Source organism: Colobus angolensis, unplaced genomic scaffold (genome assembly GCF_000951035.1).
Source record: "Colobus angolensis palliatus isolate OR3802 unplaced genomic scaffold, Cang.pa_1.0 Scaffold33, whole genome shotgun sequence".
Classification (NCBI taxonomy): domain Eukaryota; kingdom Metazoa; phylum Chordata; class Mammalia; order Primates; family Cercopithecidae; genus Colobus; species Colobus angolensis.
Window position 1 is genome coordinate 13,235,379 of NW_012116599.1, and position 20,959 is coordinate 13,256,337.

At 53.7% G+C, this 20,959-nt stretch overlaps 1 protein-coding gene across 2 annotated transcripts in view; it reads left to right on the forward strand.

Moving 5' to 3' along the window:
- DGKD (diacylglycerol kinase, delta 130kDa) overlaps window positions 1-20,959 on the forward strand; it is a 97,666-nt gene that overhangs the window by 65,201 nt on the left and 11,506 nt on the right. For both annotated transcript variants that reach the window (XM_011952031.1, XM_011952030.1), the window contains 17 exons: window positions 175-283; window positions 3,927-4,066; window positions 5,007-5,091; window positions 6,383-6,477; window positions 6,573-6,672; window positions 7,376-7,649; window positions 8,231-8,380; window positions 9,234-9,362; window positions 10,288-10,384; window positions 12,524-12,634; window positions 14,617-14,713; window positions 14,939-15,046; window positions 16,001-16,114; window positions 17,455-17,589; window positions 17,888-18,039; window positions 20,050-20,161; window positions 20,252-20,344. In XM_011952031.1, the coding sequence (XP_011807421.1) occupies window positions 175-283; window positions 3,927-4,066; window positions 5,007-5,091; window positions 6,383-6,477; window positions 6,573-6,672; window positions 7,376-7,649; window positions 8,231-8,380; window positions 9,234-9,362; window positions 10,288-10,384; window positions 12,524-12,634; window positions 14,617-14,713; window positions 14,939-15,046; window positions 16,001-16,114; window positions 17,455-17,589; window positions 17,888-18,039; window positions 20,050-20,161; window positions 20,252-20,344 (2,101 nt within the window). The remainder of the gene's footprint in view (window positions 1-174; window positions 284-3,926; window positions 4,067-5,006; window positions 5,092-6,382; window positions 6,478-6,572; window positions 6,673-7,375; window positions 7,650-8,230; window positions 8,381-9,233; window positions 9,363-10,287; window positions 10,385-12,523; window positions 12,635-14,616; window positions 14,714-14,938; window positions 15,047-16,000; window positions 16,115-17,454; window positions 17,590-17,887; window positions 18,040-20,049; window positions 20,162-20,251; window positions 20,345-20,959) is intronic.

The window sequence follows — 20,959 nt, forward strand, 5'->3', positions numbered from 1 at the left end:
GACCCTGAGTGGAGGGCTGTGCAGGCGGCTGGTGTCACGTGGCAGGACCTGTGTGTGCTCTGTCTCTGGACGGAGCCATGAGGAGCATAGGTGGCCCTCAGCCCCCTGTTGACAAGCCTGTCATTTGTCCTGTGGAATGAACGTCATTTCACGGCCGTTCTCTTTTCTCTGCAGCTTACGGTTATTCCAGAAGTTTGACACGTTCCGGATTCTGGTTTGTGGTGGGGATGGAAGTGTTGGCTGGGTCCTCTCTGAAATCGACAGCCTCAACCTTCATAAACAGGTACCTGTACGGGAGGGAGCCCAGCCAGGAGCAGAGAGGGTGCAGAGGTTAGAGGGAAATCACGCAGTCTCAGCTCCTGTTCATCTCGGAGTACCTGTTCTCAGTTCAGAAACCATTGATGGTTTTGGGGAGTGTGCAGTTTGGTGGCCAAGGCAGAGGGGGGAGAGCCCAGGCCACCCCCTGGCATCGTGGAGGCCCGGGGGCTCAGACCATGATGTATGAGGGGGACCTGAAGGGAGCTACGAAAAGAATTGCCAACAAAGGACCCATGTGGGGAGCAGGACTGGGTGGGGCTGTTGCTTTACTGGGTAATTTTTGACTTGAGGCCTCTTGCTTGTGAGAAGGGGACGGCAGTATACTTGAATTTCTCAAGTCAGAGTCATGGTTCATTGGACTTAGTTTTTGTATTAAAATAAAAATAGATTTTCCTGATTGTATATAAAAGTGTTCATATATTCGTTGAATTTCCACACCTAGCCATGGCCTCCGCAGGTGATCAGCCAGTACCAGCATTTTGCTGTCTGTGGCCTCTCTTGATCACAGCACATAAAATGCACAATGTGGTTGTAATTTAAATGGGCTGTTCTGTTACTGCTTTTTTTTGTTGTTGTTGTTTGTTTTTGTTTTTGTTTTTGTTTTTTTGAGGTGGAGTCTTGCTCTGTTGCCAGGCTGGAGTGCAGTGGCGCGATCTTGGCTCACTGCAACCTCTGCCTCCCCAGTTCAAGTGATTCTCCTACCTCAGCCTCCCAAATAGCTGGCACTACAGGTGCACACTACCATGCCCAGCTAATTTTTGTATTTTTAGTAGAGACAGGGTTTCTCCATGTTGGCCAGGATGGTCTCGATCTCTTGACCTCGTGATCTGCCCACCTTGGCCTCCCCAAGTGCTGGGATTACAGGCATGAGCCACTGCACCCGGCCTGTTACTGCTTTTTAAAAATCACGAATTAAGATGTTGCCCACACCTTCTGCCTGTGTCTGTAAGTAGGCATCCTTGTGTCGTTTTCCACTGGGCACACCGGGGAGCCCTGGGTCAGCTCACCTGTGTGTGTGAGCACGGAGATCACTTCCCAGAGGTCTCCTCTCTGGGCGCACCCAAACTTAAGTATTGAAATACGGGGACAAACTGCCTTTCCTTGGGGCTGTGCCAGCTTCCGTGCCTGATGCCTCTTAAAGCTGTCCTTTCCCATGCACCATCCAAGCTGTTCATCTCTTTAGTTTTTGTCCAGCTCAGTAGGCCAAAAAATGTCGGATCTTTACTTAATTCCTGGTGAAGTTGAAGCCTCCTCAGTTGGTTATGAAGTTTTAAATAAATCAACCTGTTCATGTTTTTTTGCCTCATTTTCTCTTTGAATATTCACCTTTTTTTCCTTTAAAAATGGATGTGTGAGGATTATTGTTATATTAACTTCTTATCTATCACTGCAGATATTTTTTTCCCAGTTTGTCATTTGTCAGTTCAACATCCTTTTTGGGGGGTGGTCTTTTCTTTCATGATTTTAGTCAACGTCTGTCATAATTGTAGCTGTCTACACCCAAGATTAGGAAGATTTGCGTCTGTATTTTCTTACGTTTATTATGGCCCCATTTTTAAAGAAATCAGTCTTCTGTGTGACGTGGATGTATTTTTCAGTGATTCTGCAGTCCCTACCCAGCCCTGCTCACTTGGTAGTATTCCCAGGTGGGTGGACTTTGACAGCCTGGGCCAGGAGGCCAGCGGCTCGGGAGGAGAAGTGGTGCCGCCTGCTGGTGGATTAGCATAGACTACTCTAATTTTTGATTTTGTGTATTATTTGCAAGTTCACTGTCACTAGTTAGGAAGACAGTGGAACCTTGTGGCTGGTTTTCATATGTTCAGCCAAGGTCAGCACACGTTTCTCTCCCCTGCTTCTCTTTGGCGCCTGATGCGGCGGCCATGCCCTTGCTGGGCTCTGCTGCCCTGGGGTTTCTCGTCTTCCTGGCTGCTACTGCTCCATGGTGGCCTCTCCGTCCGTCCCCTTACCTTAACGCTGTGTCCGCAGAGCCTTGCTGGAGCCTCTCCTCCTTCACTTCTGGAACGCTCAGCGACTAGCAGGGCTTCTGCTGTTATGTCTGTCCTGGGGACATCTCTGGATGCCTTGGGCCTTGGGCCTCTCTGGATGTCTCCTAGTGCTGCGAGTTTCCAACACTACACCATGTTCAGCGCGTGCCCCACGTTCCTTTCCTTCGAGTCTGAAAACATCCCTCTAGATGTCTGAGCCAGGAAATTGGACAGTTGTTCTTGGTTCCTCCGTCTCTTCCTCCTGCCTGTTTCTCACCAATTGTGGCCTCAGTCCTGCCATCCACGGTACCCTGGCCTCTGTCCATCTGCAGCTCACCCAGGCAGCCTTTCCCGGGGCACTTCTGCCTGTGCATCCCCCAAACACGATGCTTCTGGGAAAAGTCCAGACCTTGAAGAGTTTGCCAGAGTCCCAGCTTTGCCTCCTGCTTGTTCCTCTGCCTGTCTGCCTTCTGTTTCCTCACTGTCCTCCTCTTCAGTGAGCTCTGCCTTGCCCTTCCAGTGTAGTGCCTCCCTGCCTGGAGCACCATCTATGCCTGCTGTGCGCTGCTTTCCTTTTCCTTTAAGGCTCCAGGAAGCCCTCCGGAGTCTTCAGCCCCTCTGGGCACTCTTCAGCGCTGGGTTCTCTCCATCTAGTATGTTGGCTCCGGTGTCCTGGCCTGCTTGTTCCTGCCTCCCCACTGCCAGATGTCCCCTTGGTGAGGCAGGACCTCCTCTGGTGTTTGCTGTGCCCACAGGCAGCAGGGCCTCAAGCATGGTCACTTGCACCTGGTGAGCAGAGGGCTGTACGGTGCTGTAGGCTGGAGCATAGCAGGATTCCTGCCTCAAGGACAGTAACGCCTCCCCACACACTGCACCGCAGTCCTTCATGGCCCTTGTCACTGCATTGTCAGAGTCAGAGGCTGGTGAACTCTGGGCAGTGGGCGTTTCAAGAGGCCTCCTAAGCAATGAAGTGGTGTCGTGGGATCTCATTGGAGCTCTGGGATGGGAATCCAGGTAGAGGGTGAGGCCTGAGCAATGGATGAGGTGTCTTCACGGAATAGCAGGCAGGTGGGCAGAGGCTGAGCTCTGGCAAGGCTTCAGGGTGGCGTCCAGACCGAGAAGGGTCCTGGCACCTTTTTTTGATAGGATTTAGAGGAGAGAAGTGACACTCGTGATGTTTTTGGAAGAAGAATTTGGCATTAGTGAGTGAGACGCTGTAGTGGATGGAGGGATGGGTGGCGAGGTGTCAGAGTGATTCTTTGGGGCTGTGGTCATAGTGGTGAAAATGGGAAGCCGGGGGATTTGGGAGACAGATCAGAGAGAGTGTGAGGGGCTGACCATCGAGATGTGACGACAGCTGAGAGATGGACCTGTGGCTCATCCGTTTCTCCCAGAAGCAGCATCTTATCTCAAGGGCAGTCATGTTTCTGTCTCATTACCAAGGAAAATGTCATCTGTCCCCTCCAGTGGGCTCTGCCTATAATGTGCAAGCTGCACGGTTTTAGGTCACATCCCCACATTGCTGATGTAATCCTCATGGTGGGTGACAAGGAAGGCTGCGGGCTGGGAGGGGGTCCCCGCCCCCAGGTGTTTGCCTGCACATCTTCCCCCGTGTTTCCTTAGTGTCAGCTGGGAGTGCTTCCGCTCGGCACAGGGAACGACTTGGCCCGAGTGCTGGGCTGGGGCTCAGCCTGCGATGATGACACCCAGCTCCCCCAGATCTTGGAGAAGTTGGAGAGAGCCAGCACCAAGATGCTGGACAGGTGAGTGGGGATATGCTCCGGTGCCGTATGGGGAGACTTGAGAGACAGGTCCCCTCGACCAGGTGTTCCTAACCTGGGGTCTGTGGAAAATGTGGGCCCTCTGAAATTATTTATAAAGATTTGACCTGAGCATATATTCTGATAGTCTTTGATATTTGGTCAGATTATGACAAGGATAAAAACAAAACAGGTTAAGAACCAGCCATGCCCTAGAATGATCTGGTCTCCCCAGGAGGTCAAGCCTGAGCGTGTCAGGGCCGTGGAGAAGACGGCTGTGCCGTCTTTGGCTGCTTCAGTCCGGATCTCATACCCGTCGGAAAAGTGCTCCTTGCGCTTATTTGAACAGTTTCATTTTGCCATAGTCTGTTCCCAGAAGAAGTTTTGGGAAATTATCCTCTAGTGCCTAAAGCCACTGTGATACCTTCCCTGAGTGAGGTACTGTTGTTCCAAGTGACACACTTGGCACTCGCTGACCTGTGGCACATGGGGCGCTGATGAGATGCCTCCTAGCCTTCCTAGTTGCTCCCAGAAGCCTGGAGTTCTGAGCACAGGTGTGGTGTTGCAGTGTCACCACCTTTTCAGGCCTCCTCTGTGTGCCTTGGGGCCTGTGAAATGCTCATCTCACTGGGCCAGCTGGCTGAGCCATTTGCAGCTCTCTTGAGGAGGGTAAATCCATTTCTGCCAGAAGCAGTGTCTTATCTCAAGGTAGCCATTTATGGGAGACCTTCCTCTCTTTCATGGAGCTGTACTGCCGTTAGTTGTGGAGTGCAGACATTTGTTCTCAGCCAAGTTATGGGACAGAGTCAAGACCAAGGGCCTAAAAATGAAGTCAGAAACTGTGTCAAGATCAAGGCTGCCAGCCGTGAAAGCGGAGGGCACAGGGTTCACCCTTGGGGGCCTGCACGTCTTGCCGCCTGTGCAGCTGACCTTGTATGTGCAGGTGGAGCGTCATGGCGTACGAGGCCAAGCTCCCGCGACAGGCCTCCTCCTCCACCGTCACCGAAGATTTCAGCGAGGATTCCGAGGTATTGCTGGCATGTTCTTCACATCCTGCTCGCATGCTGATGGGATCTGAACTGTCCTCTCAGCGCTTTGCGTCACCTCCCTTGCAGAGACGCCTCCCCTTTGGTGATGGGGTGTCATAGTCAGGCCTGCGGAGGCGCAGGGTGAACCCGTGGCTGAGGGGATTCTCACTTCCCTCGGCAGGGCCTTTTGGGCTTTGTGACCCTCTAGGGGCTTCCTGTGGTTGTCAAAGGCCCTGCCGGGCCGGGGGTGGGGGTGGTCCTCCTTATGGCCTTCCCACCCTGTCCATGCATCTCCTCAACTGCTCAGTGAGCCCCAAACGGTGCGCGCCTGTTCCCTCCCCTGCCACGGTGCCCCCAGGCCTGGAACGCTCTAGTCGACTCTGCCGTGGCTCTTCCCCAGCCCCCGGCTCCTGCCCCGTCACACCTCTCTGTGGCGTCCGCAGCTGCCCTTCCCTCAGCCTCCTCTAGTCCAGCTGGTAGTTCTTTTCATTTGGTGATTGTTACTGTTGTGTTTTACGCCCCTACAGGTTCCCTCCCTCAGAGAATAGACTCTGTCTTCTTTAGTTTATATTTTGCACTGGTGCAGTGCCGGGTGGGGTAGTACAAAGAGGTGAGCTTTTGTCAGAGGCCAGGACAACGGTCTGCAAACAAGGCTTGTAGGCCAGATGTGCCTGGGCCCACAGCCTTGCAAGCCAATAATGGTTTGTACATTTTTAATTTTTCCTTTTTTTTTTTTTTTTAAATTTTGAGAGGAAGAGTGTGTGTGGGAAGCCCAGAATATTCGCTGTCTGGCCAGTAGTAAGTTTGCTGACTCTGGGGCTGGGTCCTAAAGACAGCAGGGATCCCACAGGGAAAGGGCTGCTCTTCTGACAGAGTAGATGGTAGGGGGAAGAGTGTGTTCAGATGGGGCTCACAGCCAGGTAGAAACAGCCTCTGCTGCGAACGGACCCAAACCTGGAGCTGACCCATGAGCACACTGCTGTCAGGATGAGTAGGGGTCAGAACAGAAGCCCCTAGCACAGACCGTGCTGGGATCGCAGACTGAAGGAGATTCATTTGTAGTTTGTCTGCAGCTTGACGAAGCTTTTAACATCTTTCACCTAGCACTAGGTGAGTCTCGGATTAGCGTTTGAAGTGAGTCGAGGCTTGGCTGGGTCAGACAGTGTCTGTTAGGAGAGACTCATCTTTCTCAGCCTGTGCTGGCAAGGAAGTAGGTGACAGAGTCACTGGGACTGTCACAGAGCTTGCTGTCACAGAGACCAACAGTCCTGGCCATTTGGGGTGATTGCAGGTACAGCAGATTCTCTTCTATGAAGACTCGGTTGCAGCCCACCTTTCTAAAATCCTTACCTCGGACCAGCACTCGGTGGTCATCTCCTCAGCCAAGTGAGTGCCTGGTGGCCCTGGGGAAGGCATGGTGCCCTGGCCCCCCAGCCTGGAGCTGCTTCTCTAGAAGGTTCTTTCTGTTTCTCTCCCCACAGAGTGCTCTGTGAGACGGTGAAGGACTTCGTGGCCCGGGTGGGGAAGGCCTATGAGAAGACGACTGAGAGCTCGGAGGAGTCAGAGGTCATGGCCAAGAAGGTCTGTTCCCGTGCCCTGGGTGGGAGGGGCATTGAGGCAGCGAGAAGCTTCCTCTGACACCAGTAGAGGGCCGTGACTACAGGTTGTCCAGGTTGTTGGCGTTTTGAACAAAGAATTAGGCGGTATGCACAGTAAAGGAAGAAAAGAATGAAGCAACGAAGAATGAAAGCAGGGATTTATTACAAATGAAAGTACACTCCAGTGTGGGAGCTGCCCGAGTAGCGGCTCAAGGGCCCAGATACAGAATCTTCTTGGGTCCAAATACCTCTTAGAAGTTTCCCATTGGCCACTTCATGCTCACTTCATATAAATGAAGTGGTAGTCCGCAGTCGGTCTGATTGGTGGCAGAAAGCAGCCAACCAGAGGCTGAAGTGGTTACAAAGGTCACACTCCTGTGCAAACATCTGATTGCTTTTTGCAACCAATCAGAGGCTACAGAAATTACAAAGTTGCACTTCTGTGCAGACTAAGACTCAGCCTGCAGTCAGTCTGGTTGGTTGCAGACAGCCAGTTTCTCCTATTTTCCACCTGCCTGGGCAGAGAAGGTGGGGATTTGCAAAGGGAGTAGCCTCTGGTCCTTTTGTTACTGAGGCGTGGAGAGTTAGGATTTTCTAGGAAGTGTGGGTGAAATGGCCTGAGGTTCCTGCCTCCAGACCCTGTTCTCCTGCCTCAGCTCTGCGTGCCTTTTCCTTTCCTTGTTCAGTGCTCTGTCCTGAAGGAGAAGCTGGATTCCCTTCTCAAGACCTTGGACGATGAGTCCCAGGCCTCGTCCTCTCTGCCCAACCCACCCCCCACCATTGCTGAGGAGGCTGAAGATGGAGATGGGTCGGGCAGCGTCTGTGGCTCCACCGGGGACCGCTTGGTGGCATCAGCGTGCCCGGCCCGGCCGCAGATATTCCGGCCTCGAGAACAGCTCATGCTGAGAGCCAACAGCCTGAAGAAAGCGATTCGTCAGATCATAGAACACACAGAAAAAGGTGACTGTCTTTTGAGGAGGAGGGGGCTTTCCCCAGCACTGGGCATGCCCAGCGTCCCCTGAAGGGTGCTGGTTGAGAAAACCTCCACCGTGGCCCTCTCCACCCGTGTCCAGGCGCCAGGCCCCCAGCCAGTTGGTTTGCCCTCCCTCCACCCCTCCTCTCACACCCTCAGACGCCTTCATGTTGCCTCCCGTTGACCTCTTTCCTAGCCCTCATCGACTTCACTATAAATAGCGTCTCACTCCTGTGAGACCTGCGGTCACGGCCTCACACCCGCACACCTGTGTGTCCATGTGGCCGCTCCTTCTGCCCGCAGCCCTCCAGCCTTCGCCAGGCTCCTCCGCACCCCTTGCCTTCCCCTGCGAGGGTTCCAGTCCTCCCAGCCTGTTAGCAGGGATGCCCTGCCCCAGTGCCAGGACCAGGGGGAAGATGGGTGGGAGTGGGGGTTCGGAGTCCAAGCCTTTAGCCAGAGGATGTGTGAGGAAGATCAGGCTGTGGGGTGAGGAGGGGACCTCTGCCCAGCCTGACAGCGCCCTTGGCTTTGCGCCGCGCGCTCAGCCGCACACACTCTCCTTGTCCAGCTGTCGATGAGCAGAATGCCCAGACCCAGGAGCAGGAGAGCTTCGTCCTGGGCCTCTCGGAGTCCGCAGAGAAGATGGACCACAGGGTGTGCCCGCCGCTGTCCCACAGCGAGAGCTTCGGGGTCCCCAAAGGGAGGAGCCAGCGCAAAGGTACCTGTGGCTCCGCCTCCCTCTGCGTACCTCGGTGTGCTTGGTTTTGGTGAGACGTATTGGGATTGCCAGGGGAGGTTTTAGGGCGCTTTCTCGTAGTTGCTTTGGCCACTTGGTTGCATAAAAATTCACCGCCCAAGGCCTGTTTCTGTGCATCTCCTGTGCATGCCCTTGAGGTGGGTGTGGTCTGCCTTGGTGGACACCAGTAGAACCCACAAGACCCCCTCCGTCAGGGCGAGGACCGCCTCCCTGAGGAGCACTTGCATTCTGCCCTCACTGCTTCCTCAGAACCACCCTGGACCCCACAACTGCTCGGAAGGGGCTGTGTCTGGCAGAGGGAAGGTGGGTGGGTGGTTGGGGGGGGGCCTTCTTTGTCCTTGCCCCTTCTGCAACAGTCCACAGCGTAGGCCCTGGTGGAGGGTACCCCAAGCCTGTTCTGGCTGCTGAGAGGCCTGTGCTCAGAACTGACCCACGGCCACTGCATGGCCACCACTCAGAGCTCTGCTGTGTGTGTGCTCTGCCTCCCACAGCCCAAACTGACTGGGCTCATCCCTCCCTCCAGCGCTGCCACCTGTGGCCTGTTACCCTCTCCATGAGCCCAACCCCCCGAGCATCATGTGCACCCACTCGGTCCTCCTCCCCCTTCTTTGTCCCACATACTTCACGCAACTGCCTGTGGTTTGCAGCCCTCCCTCCTCTGCCCTCCCACCTGCTCATGTTGCTAAGGACTCCCCAGTATTTCACAGTCTGTATTTCAGACAGCTGTCCACGTGCTCATGTCACTAAGGACCCCTCAGGTATTTCACAGTCTCTATTCCAGACAGCTGTAAGGTCTTCTGTTCTGTTGTTACAGTGTTGAAATCTCCGTGTGAAAAGCTGATCAGCAAAGGAAGTCTGTCCCTGGGCAGTTCTGCTTCCCTTCCGCCCCAGCCGGGAAGCCGGGACAGCCTGCCTGCACTCAACACCAAGATCCTGTACCCAAGTGAGTGGCAGCCAGCAGGAGGGACTGGTGGGGGCCCTAGCACAACGCTGGACCTGTTGCTGTGCTGGGCGCTGGGTCCGTCAAACTGAAAGAGATGGGGTTGCTGCCCTTGGAAAGTTTACAGGTCCCTGAGAAAGATAGGTGGAATTTAAAAATTTACACAACTGTATGAAAAGTGCTTTTTTTTTTAAAAAAACAAAAGCCAGTTAGTACCCAAATAACCACGCAAGGAGCCCAGGAAGACGTCATTGAGAAGGTGATGCTTGAGTCAGGTTTTGAAGAATAAAAGAATTAGATTTCTGAGTGGAAAAGGGAGGTGGCCAGCCTGATGAGGGAATCTGAGGGACCGTCCCATGCTTCTAGCGTGGTTGCAGGAGGCGCAGGGAGGGTGAGGTCCTGGCCGCCTGGAGCATTCCTTGATGTTCATTTCTTATGAAGGCAACTTTATAAAGCCTTAAGCCTCAACTCTCAGAGATCATTTTGGTGGAGTTGCTTACATTTGATGAGAACGTGAAAACTGACTCTATAAGCCTTTTTTTTTTTTAAAAAAAAAAAGAAGCTCTCTCTCTATTTCCCAGGCTGGAGTGCAGTGGTGTGGTCATGGCACACTGCATCTTGACCTCCTGGATTCAAGTGATCCTCCCCACTCAGCCTCCCAAATGGCTGGGACTACAGGCACACACCACCACACCCGGCCTTAGAAGCCATTTTTTAATATGTTTTGTAGGTGTTGGTTGTGGTTTTTTGTTCCAGTGATTTTTGACCTAAGACTATTGGTGAAATTCGGACATGGTTATACATCATTTTAGAAACATTTAATTATGATAATGTTCTGCAGAATACCAGTCCACCAGCTTCGGACCCACGGGCTTCTTTTAAGTCTGTAGCTCCTGACCCGCACACCTTTCTTATATCTCCTTTACAGATGTCCGGGCTGGAATGTCTGGTTCCTTACCCGGTGGCTCAGTCATCAGTCGCCTGTTAATTAATGCTGATCCCTTTAACTCTGAACCAGAAACCCTGTGAGTATGAGGGAGAAACCAAGTGGGCATATTGTTAACATGGCTGCTAGTGCATAGAAAACAGATCTCAGGATTAACTAGAGAAATCGGTGGTAGCTGATAAGGAAGGCTGAGAAGTCGTGGAGATTCCGCTTAAGGAGAGGACCTGGAAACCACTACTGCACATCTGCAGAGGCAAAGCGCCTCCCGTCTCCTTCCCAAGGTCCCACAGTGCTTGCTCGACGTCCCCTGAGCCTGCATGCCCTTCCGAGGCTTTTCACAGGCTCAGCTGCTCCTGCCGGGAGCTGCCCTTGTGCTGTTCTTCGTGTTCACTCTCCCATGACCTTGGCTGGACCTCACTGACTTCTGCTTACAGCTTGCCATCTTCCTCTTGCCATCCCTCCCCCTGCTTTCCTCTAAAACCTGCTCTCCTTGTTGGTGACGCAGAACAATAGACTCTGGGCTGGAGGGTCCTCCGTGTGCCCCCCTCGTGTCTCTGAGCACCCTAGGGAGACACCGGCCTGTGCTGAGGCTTGTAAGGGCTGCTTGTGTGCCTGCGTGCTGACACTGCTACTCTGCTGGGGACAAGGCCTTCTTCCTCTGCTGGCCTGTAAGGCAGTGAAGACGTGTATAGCAGTTTAATGGAGTCTTCCTAGGTATTGGAGACCATTGTGGAGACAAGTGGTGTTTTGAAAACCTGTTTTTCTAGACTCATCTTTCTGCTGGCTGATTGCAGGTTCTGGGCAGCTGATGGCAGTTGGTTAAACATGGCCAGCCATTTTTCTGGAGTGGTCAGGGGCACTGACAGGAAGAAATGTGTGGTTCACAGAGGCTCTGGGTTTGGGAAAGTGGACCCCTAGATTCCAGGTGCTGGCCTGGTACAACACTTTAGTGTCCCTGTTCCTGGCCTGGTCTACTCCTCCCCTGGGGCTACCTGGGGCTTCAGTTCTCAGCCCCCCTGAGGCTGTTTTCCTTGGGGAGGCCAGAGCTGCAACCCTACAGCGAGCACTGTCCCTAGGGGCCCCTGAACTGGATGTCTCCTTTGTCTACTTCATCTGAGACTGTGGAACTTCCACCTCTTTTGCTAAGCTGGGCGGTCTTATCTCTTCGCTTCACCTGGGGAGACAAAGCTGTGGTTTGCTGTCTTCCTGCCGTGGTGTGTGCCTGGGCCGTATTGTGTAGGCCTCATTGCAGCTGGGCCTGAGCAGGCCCCGGCACCCCATCATCTCCCACTGCCCCGGCCACTGCTGCCCTTCCTGCTCCAGGCCCCTGAGCCCAGTCTCTCTGCTGCCTTCCCTCATCTCTTTGCCCTGTTTCTCTCCGTTGGGTCTCTCTCTTTTCCCAGGACCTATACATGCTAGTCAGGCACGTGGTCTTCCGCCTGGTAAACAGTTTTGTCCCAGAGCTTTGCTCTGGCTCAGCCGTCGGGCACTTGAATTAGATGGATCATAGATACACTGACACATGCTGGTTGCTCTCAGATCCGGCGGCACTGGCTCAGTAAGCGAAAGTGTGTCCAGAATTCTGGCCTGAGCAGTGTTCCCAAGCCCATCCACCCATTGAGTTTCTTTGGAAACTTCCAGAACATCCTCTTCTCCTGGCTGTAGCCTCTGGGTGGAGGAACAGGGTTTCCTCCCTTCATCCACCTGCCCTGGGAGGGAACCCCAGTGTGACCCTGGGGCTGGGGAGGATGAAGGCCAGGCTGAGCTTTCCCAGCGGCTGGGGGAGCTGGAGGGGCAGGACTTCCCGCTGGGTGGGGACAAGAAACTTGAATGAGATGAGTCTCTTCTTGCCTGTTGCACATGGAGAAAGGGAAGCCTTGTTGCTGTGGGGCTGGGATGGATGTTTTCAAGTCATTTTCCATTTTAATTTGGCGACAGCTTTGATTGTAACTAGGGATGTTTGAGGAATGTTTTGAGATCCAGAGTTGAAATGTGTGAGTTTCTGTGTCGTAAACATGTCTTCAGGTTTGGTGCTGCTGGTGCAGTGTAAGATGGGCAGCTGCTGTGGGGAACGGTCCGGCAGCTCCACCGGAGGTTCAGCCCAGAGCTGCCGTGTGACCAGCAGGCGCAGAACTGCCGGGCCACGTGGGATTGAACTGAAAACATGTCCACGCTGGAAGCAGGGCTGTTGTAGTTGATTTAAAACTCACCTTTGCAGAGAGTATTACACGGAGAAGTGTGTCATGAACAACTATTTTGGCATCGGCCTGGATGCAAAGATATCCCTGGACTTTAACAACAAGCGCGATGAGCACCCAGAGAAGTGCAGGTAGGTAACAGGCTTAGGGGCGTGGCTTCTCCTTTCAGACAGTAGCAGATTTCTGGATTCAGCAGGTTAAAGAACGTGCAGAATGCTAAGGCAGGGGGCAGAAGTAGAGCCCAGATTTCCTTGTCAGAAGCACGGGTGCTTTCAGAGATGGAAGGGAAGCACCTCTCAGGCTGGCCAGGTCAAGGGAAATTCAACATCAGAAAACCAGTGATGGTGGTCATTGGAATGGCTGCATCTCTTAATGAGAGGCCTAAGTCCGTGATACTACAGAAAAGCGGCAGGTGTGCCAAGAAGTTATTGCACCTATAGCGTAAGTGCCCAGCATTCTTTGTTGGAGGGTCTGTGTGTTCATCGGCACCCCCGCTGGCCCTCCCCCATCACACCCGAGCCTGCCCACGAGGCCCTTGAGTCTGACCTCTGCAGGAAGATGGTGGCGTGTGAGCCCCAAGGGACATCACTGAGGATGCTCAGTTTTTTCTCCTAAAATTACTGGATACTCGGTCCTAATCTGAAGAGAGGATGGAGAAAAATGAGAAGGGTCCCTCTTCTCAAGCTTTTCTTCCTGGGCTGAAGCATAATTCCCTCTTGTCTGTGAAACACAAGAAGTGAGGGAGAAATGTCTCCCACCCCACCCCACAGTAATAGCCGGAGAGACCGTTCAGCGGGGAGAAATGGGTGTGGGGGTTGACGGTGTTTGTGCAGAGAATAGCCCTTGACCCAGAAACTGGGAGACCCTTGCTGGAGTCTTCATCCACTGAGTCAGGATTGGCTTGAATGAACCAAGCCACGTGGTCCCATGTGGCCTCATCCTCCTCATGGTGTCACTGCCACCTTGAGGGGAGCCATGCTGACACCTGAGGGGCCAACTTTAGTCATTGCTCACGTTATATGTAGTTGGAAATTTCTAGAAAACAAAAACATCAGAACTCAAAGAACTTTTGAACTCTGAGGCTCTTACATGCAGGAGAAAATGGCTCAGGGGCCCCAGGGACATACCCCTGTACGGCACAGGATGGTGACATCAGATCATTTAAAAATCCCTGTTAGTCCAAAAATCACTGGGAAAAGTATTAAAATACACATACTTTAGCAGGGTAAAATAAGTAGTTGAGGAACAGGGGCATGCATAATACATTTCTAGAGCCTTGGAACCCTGGTCAAACCTCTCTTTAGTTTGTATTGAGAGCTTTAAAAAGTTCTCCTGAGAAAAATTCCGCTTCTACAAATGTCATTGGAAATTTCTGCAGAAGTCACTGGACACGTTGGTTGAAGTAGGTACGAAAGGGGCTCCTAGTGTGTCGTTTACAGAGCTCAGGCATGGGGCGGAGGAGTGTAGCCACGGGGATCGGTTCGATAAGCTGTGGTAGAGCAGTGCCAGCTGAGGATGGCCACGTCTGCAGAGAGCGTGTGGCGACAGAGGGAAGCGCTGTTGGCGTAGGGTAAAGTGGACCAAGTAGGTGGTGAAACCGTAAACAAGTTACTGCAACTGGAAATAAATACGCAAAGAAGACTGAGGAAATCCACAGCAGCACTTGGCATTTGTCATTAGCACATGTGGAGGGTACATACAGGTGCTGGATTATGCATGGAGGATTATGAGGAGTGCCTTCTCCTTGGTGCTTTTCTATATTTTCTAATTTTCCCATGGTACATAATTTTTTTAGGCAGAAAAAAAATCAGGATGTGTAAAAGTTTTTTTTATAGAGTTCTATAATGTTTTAACTTTATTTATTTACCTTTCAGGGTATGATTACTTCCTTGGCAAAATGTTACTATTTAGCAAAATTTCCCATTGGTAAACATATCTCTTCATGTGTATCTGCAAAAACAAAAATGTGTCCTTCAGATGTTACTGCTGTAAATAATTGCTAAATATAGCTGATTTGTGGGTCAGATGCCATTCCCAGCTTTCACAGAAATGGCTCTGGTTAACTGTACGAAGAAAGCCCAGACCCATGGCAAGTCTTTGCTTCTGTTTCTAGGAGCCGAACCAAGAACATGATGTGGTATGGCGTTCTTGGAACCAAAGAGTTGCTGCACAGAACCTACAAGAACCTGGAACAAAAGGTCTTGCTGGAGGTGAGTAGGAGGGTCCTTGTCACCTGCAGGCCAGCCTCCATCCATCAGCAGACTGCCAGGCCCGTCGCTTCTCCTGTTGACCATTTCCTCCGTGCACAGGGAGTTGCCTGGAGATGCCCTGGCCACCGCTGTGCTCCTGAGCCCCTGGTGGTGGGAAGCTGGTAGAGAAGGAGCGGCTGACTCATGCCTTTCTCTTTTCTTTTGTTCTGTGTCTCTGCTGCTCAGTGTGACGGGCGACCCATCCCACTCCCCAGTCTTCAGGGAATTGCTGTCCTTAACATTCCCAGCTATGCCGGAGGAACCAACTTCTGGGGGGGAACCAAGGAAGATGATGTATGTATGGGGTGTGGGCGGGGGGGCCTGAGCTGAGTGGGGAAGAGTTGTCCGAGAGCAGGGAGGTGTTCTGCTCTGGCTGCAGCGGAGCCAGCCCTTCCCTTGTGCCAGCAGTGGGGCTGCCGTGGAGAACAAGATAGACAGGGTCCCCCACCCAGCTCGTTGTCTAGAGGGCTGAGCAGAGCAGATGTGTCAGTGAAGGTGGTCAGTGAGGGTCTGTGGTCAGCATATGTGGTCAGAGGGTATGATGTGGAAGGAGGGTCAGGGAAGATGTCTGGGAGGCCAAGATCTGAAGGATGACTTGGAGTTGGCCAAGTTAGGTGGGCAGAGGAGAGGGGGAGGCTCTTCCAGGCACAGAGAATTGCATAGATGAAGGCTCAGAGTCAAGACAGGGCAGGCACATGGAGGATGTGGGGGAGGTGCCCTGACTGCAGCGGGCAGCAGGAGTGTGGAGAGACAGGAGAGGTCTACAGGGCTTGGGTCACATTGGGCCATGTGAGCCGGGGAAGAAGTTTGGAATTTGTATTAAGAACTGTGGGAAGGTGTTGATAGGTTTAAACCTGGTTTAAACCTTCCTTTGTACATACTAGCGAATAGAAATATTCAGCGCTTCCTGTACATGTGGTGTGTGCTGTCCCCAGTCCTGGCACTCTGCAGTGTTAACTCACTCGGCCCTACTGATGGCCCTGGAGGAGCGTGCCATTAGTTTCCCCGTTTTACACATGAGGAAATGGGGGAGAGAGAGATTTGGTAACTTTGCCAGGATTAGAGCTGGGATTTGGACCCAGGCAGCTGGTTTCAGGGCCTGCAACATGAAGCCCCTCAGGAGTGCAGTTACCTGGTAACTTCCCGCCAGCTGGAAGGGGCTGACCCCGAGAGGGAGGGAGCGAGGGTAGGGGTGGCCTTGTGCGGGGATGTGTGGAGTGGTGGTCAGCTCTAACGTGTCCCTTGCAGACTTTCACAGCTCCATCATTCGATGACAAGATTCTGGAGGTGGTCGCCGTGTTCGGCAGCATGCAGATGGCCGTCTCTCGAGTCATCAGGCTGCAGCATCATCGGATCGCCCAGGTCGTGGCCATGGTCCTGGGGTGCCTGGCCGGGAGTGTGCTGAATTCTCGGGCAGCACATGGAGACTGGGAGGGTGGGTGCTTTCCAGGGCCACGTGGCTGCCTCGTGTCCTGTTCTGGACAGCTCGTGGCCCCACTTCCTGGGCCAGAGCACTTTCCTTGTGCTATGCTTGACAGTTAAATTCTCAAGATAACTTTTTTTTTGGAGACAGAGTCTCGCTGTGTTGCCCTGGCTGGAGTGCAGTGGTGCAATCTTGGCTCACTGCAACCTCCATCTCCCTGGTTCAAGTGATTCTCCTGCCTCAGCCTCCCGAGTAGGAGTAGCTGGGACTATAGGCACCTACCACCATTCCCAGCTAATCTTTGTATTTTTAGTAGAAGCGGGGTTTCACCATGTTGGCCAGGCTGGTCTCGAACTCCTGACCTCAAATGATCCACCCATCTCGGCCTCCCAAAGTGTTGGGATTACAGGCGTGAGCCACTGCACCCGGCCAAGATAACTCTTTCAAAATGTGTATCCCGCTTGAGCCGCAGCCTTGCCTGTCCCCTCTGAGGTGGAATGAGATAGAGCAGATGCAGGGTGAGCTCTGCCCGTGTCTGCGGCTTTCAAAGCTGCAGCTGGAGGTGGGGACGGAGCCCATGGCTCTGGTGTGGGGTGTGGGGGGATTTCCATCTGGGGCCCTTGATCACGGTTCTGAGGCCCAGTGGTTGAGGGCTGAGAGTGCCCCATGGCTTGTTTCTGACAGCAGTGATGGGCTAATGGGGCAGGACTCTGTGCCTAGGCACAGGCACTGGGGCGGAGGAGGGTGCTGATGACACCCACTGGCTGAACCCCAGCCTGCGACTGTCTGCTCTCTTGCAGCACTCTGTCTACCCTTAGCTGTAGGCTGCTTGAAGTTGACAATTTTCACTCTTTGGCAATGTTTCTTGTTGGAAAGGAGGAATAGGATGGTGATGGATGGCTCGTCGTCATCCACGATGCCATCTGCTCTTTCCTGGGGGTGTTTTCACGTGGCAGGGCCCAGTGACTGCTGGGAGCTACGATACCCCTGCCCCTGGGTTCTGACACCTGTTGTCTCAGCACCAAGGTCTCAGGCACTGACTGCTCGGTGAGGGGACAGGGCAGGATGGGGCGGGACAGTGGGAGAACAGACTCTTGGCTCAGTGACACAACAGCAGAAGGCTAGCTGCAGGCAGAGTGCCATCCCAGAGGCAGAGGTGGGGTGTCCTGCAAGGCAGGGACACGTGTGTGGAGCAGGAAGGTCATGGTGGTGCCAGCAGCCCTTTAAAACCCCTGGGGGTTTTGGCTCAGCGCGAGTAACGGCTATGATGTCTGCTCAGTGTCGCACAGTGAAGATCTCCATCCTTGGGGATGAGGGCGTGCCTGTGCAGGTGGACGGAGAGGCCTGGGTCCAGCCGCCAGGGTACATTCGGATTGTCCACAAGAACCGGGCACAGACACTGACCAGAGACAGGGTAAGAGCGGCCGCCCGCAGTACCTGGGTGGGGTCCAGGGCTCACCTGCAGGCGCTTGTGTGCACTGTTAAGAGCTGGAGCCTTTTGTGTTTTGTTCTAGAATTTTTTTTTTTAAGACCCAACGATTAAACTAATAGGGCAGTAATTTCTAGGACCATCTCCTTCCCCTAATGTTTAAGAAAAAAAAATCCCATTTGTCCCTTTCCTAGTTGTGATCTCATTGGTGTCCCCATAGTGTCTGTGGCGGTTAGACGCATGCTTCAGGGCAGCAGGTGTAATCGGGCTCTCGGGTCCATAGGCATTTGAGAGCACCCTGAAGTCCTGGGAAGACAAGCAGAAGTGCGAACTGCCCCGCCCTCCATCCTGTTCCCTGCACCCGGAGATGCTGTCCGAGGAGGAGGCCACCCAGATGGACCAGTTTGGGCAGGCGGCGGGGGTCCTCATTCACAGGTGGGCTCCTGCCCCTCTGCGTTGCCCATGAGCCTCCCCCGGGGTCCCCAGGACTGCGCTCCTCCAGTGCCCCTGGGGCGTAGAGCTGCTGCTCCTGACTTTTGCAGGGTCTGCAATACCCATGAGGGCCGAGCCCGTTTCCGTGTGCTCTCAGCTCGGCTCATTTCCCCAGTGGTCTTTCAGAACTTGTCTGGAGTTTACTTGGCTGGAATTTAAAACCCACTGTGATTCTCAGGGCCACTCATTTAAAACCTGCCCTGGCTCAGCCTGGCGCGGTGACTCACGCCTGTAATCCCAGCATTTTGAGAGGCTGAGGTGCGCGGATCACGAGGTCAGGAGATCGAGACCGTTCTGGCTAACATGGTGAAACCCTGTCTCTACTAAAAATACAAAAAAAATTTAGCCAGGCATGGTGGCGGGCGCCTGTAGTCCCAGCTACTCGGGAGGCTCAAGCAACACAATTGGTTGAACCCGAGAGGTGGAGGTTGCAGTGAGCCGAGATCGTGCCACTGCACTCCAACTTGGGTGACCGAGCGAGACTCCGTCTCAAAACAAAACAAAAAAACCCTGCCTTGACTCCCGAGGGCAGCCCACTGCCAGCCTCCTTCACTTTGCCTCATTGTACTCTGAGAACAGGCTTGCTCTTTGTTTTCAAGTTTACTTAAAAAAAAAAAAAAAAAAAAAAAGACTACTGCTAGGGGCATTTCCTCTCACCTGCCTTCTAGAAGTGCCCCTGGAGCCACTGTGTCTGTCCCTCGTGGCCAGTGGTCAGCATTGTCTGCTGTCCCTGCTCCTCTCCTGCCCTGTGCGGGTGCCGCTTGTGAGCCCCTCCAGCTGGCACCTGTGGTTCTTCACCGGTACAGGGCCTTCCTGCCTGCATTCTCCCCGTGGCCGCACGCTGGCTGGTGCCCTGGTGTCCCTTTCTTGTTTCCTCTGGGCTCCCTCTTCTCCTGGCTGTGGATGGGTGCTCCCGTCGGTTCTGTGCCTGGCATGCTGTGTGCCCTTCCAGGCAGCCTGCCTAGCCCTGGCGTGCAGATGGATCATATGTGCCAGCCTCCGGCTCTTGTCGAGCAGGTGGTCGCTGTCCCAGTCATCGCCAGCGTTCCTCGCTCTGCACTTCCATACCAGCTGCAGTCCTTCCTGGCGCCGCATTCTCTGCCCAGGAGTTGGTGCCACTGCGGCCCCTGTCCTCGTCTCTTTCCCACCCCACCCAGATCAGTGATGGGGCTAGAGGACTTAAGTTCAGCTAATTCCTTGCTATGCAGTAGGCTTCTGGTGGCTTCCCCTGGAAGGCCATTACCCTGTCCCCTCAGAGCCCATGGTGGCTCCTGTGGCCTGCCTGGAAGGTGCACCTGCACAGCACTGCAGGAAGCTGCTGGCAGTGGTCTGTTTCCACAGGGTCAGGACAGGTTGGCCCTGCTGCCTCTGCTTGCACTGCTTCTATAATTTCTGTCTCCCCATCTCACCTGCCTGAGCCACATCTCAGCCTCCCTGAGACCTGGTGTGACTTGTGCTTTCACCGTCTTCCCCATAAAGGCTGCTGCCTGGGGTCTGGCTCAGAGCCCATCACTACACCAGGATTGTCCTCTTCAGATGAGGGTCCTTTTGTCCCCAGGGACAGACCGGCCAGTTACAGGTTCCAGCAAGGCTGTGGGCACCTGGGGATTGTGCCTTATTGTAGCAGTCTCTGCAGTGGGCCTGTGTGCACTGCCGCTTGTGCACTGGCCGTTTTATAGCTTGTAAGCCTCATTTTGTACATTTCTCTCCCTGCAAAATCTTGGATTTTGATATCAGATTACTCCTGTAAGCCTTCCCATTTGCTGTTGGTCGTTCTGTGCCCAAGCTTGTGACTGAATGGTCGCTGGGCTGAGCCACGATCCCTGTTGTCCTGCTGGGCCTGCCCTCCGCATCAGCCCTCCGGGTGGTGCCTGGGCCGTGTTCAGATGAGTATTGTGAAAGGCTGCCCTTCCATTTGGCCTGACATCTGCCCGTGCTTCTCTTCCTCTCTAGTATCCGAGAAATAGCTCAGTCTCACCGGGACATGGAGCAGGAACTGGCCCACGCCGTCAATGCCAGCTCCAAGTCGATGGACCGGGTGTATGGCAAGCCCAGAACCACAGAGGTAGCTATTCTGGCCTTTTCAGTCTTGGCTTCTCCTTAGCGTCTGCAGCCCTTGGCCCTCCCCATGCATGTTTGCCTTGGTTTCTCCTAGGGGCTGAACTGCAGCTTTGTCCTGGAAATGGTGAATAACTTCAAAGCTCTGCGCAGTGAGACGGAGCTGCTGCTGTCCGGGAAGATGGCGCTGGTAAGCTGGTGCCCCGGGAACAGCAGGGCTTGGGCTGTGTGTGAAACGACTGCTGTCATCAGGTTGCTGGGAATAGAGGACAGCACACTTTAGTCCAGAGTTCCCGGCCTTAAGGAAGGGGCCTCAGAGGTCATTTGGTCTGCCATGTGGCTGGTGCCCACCCCTGCTGGCAACCCTTCAGTCAAGTTGTCTCAAGCATGCAAGAAGCGCTTGCAGCAGGAACGCCCTTGTCGTAGTGGACACAAGATACTTTTCTGTCTTAGAAACCTGTACTGCAGAGTCCTGCTCCTGCCGAGAGCTGGTGACACTCTCAGGCACCTTCCATGCTCAGCCCTGCAAAACGGGCTGATACGTCAGCCCTGGGGGCAGCCACGGGGCTGTTACTGAATCACAGGGGCTAGAACATGGAGAGGCCTGAGAGACGAACTGGCCAGCCTTGTGGTTTTAAAGATGAAGAGGAGGAAGGGGCTTGCTAAATATTCGACAAATGGAGAACCACCCCAGGTGTGGTTTCCCAGCCCTCAACTCCTCACTCCACGAAGCTCCTCATCCACAGAAATCATCCTTCCACACATCTCCTCTCTCCACACATCTCCTCACTCCACACATCTCCTC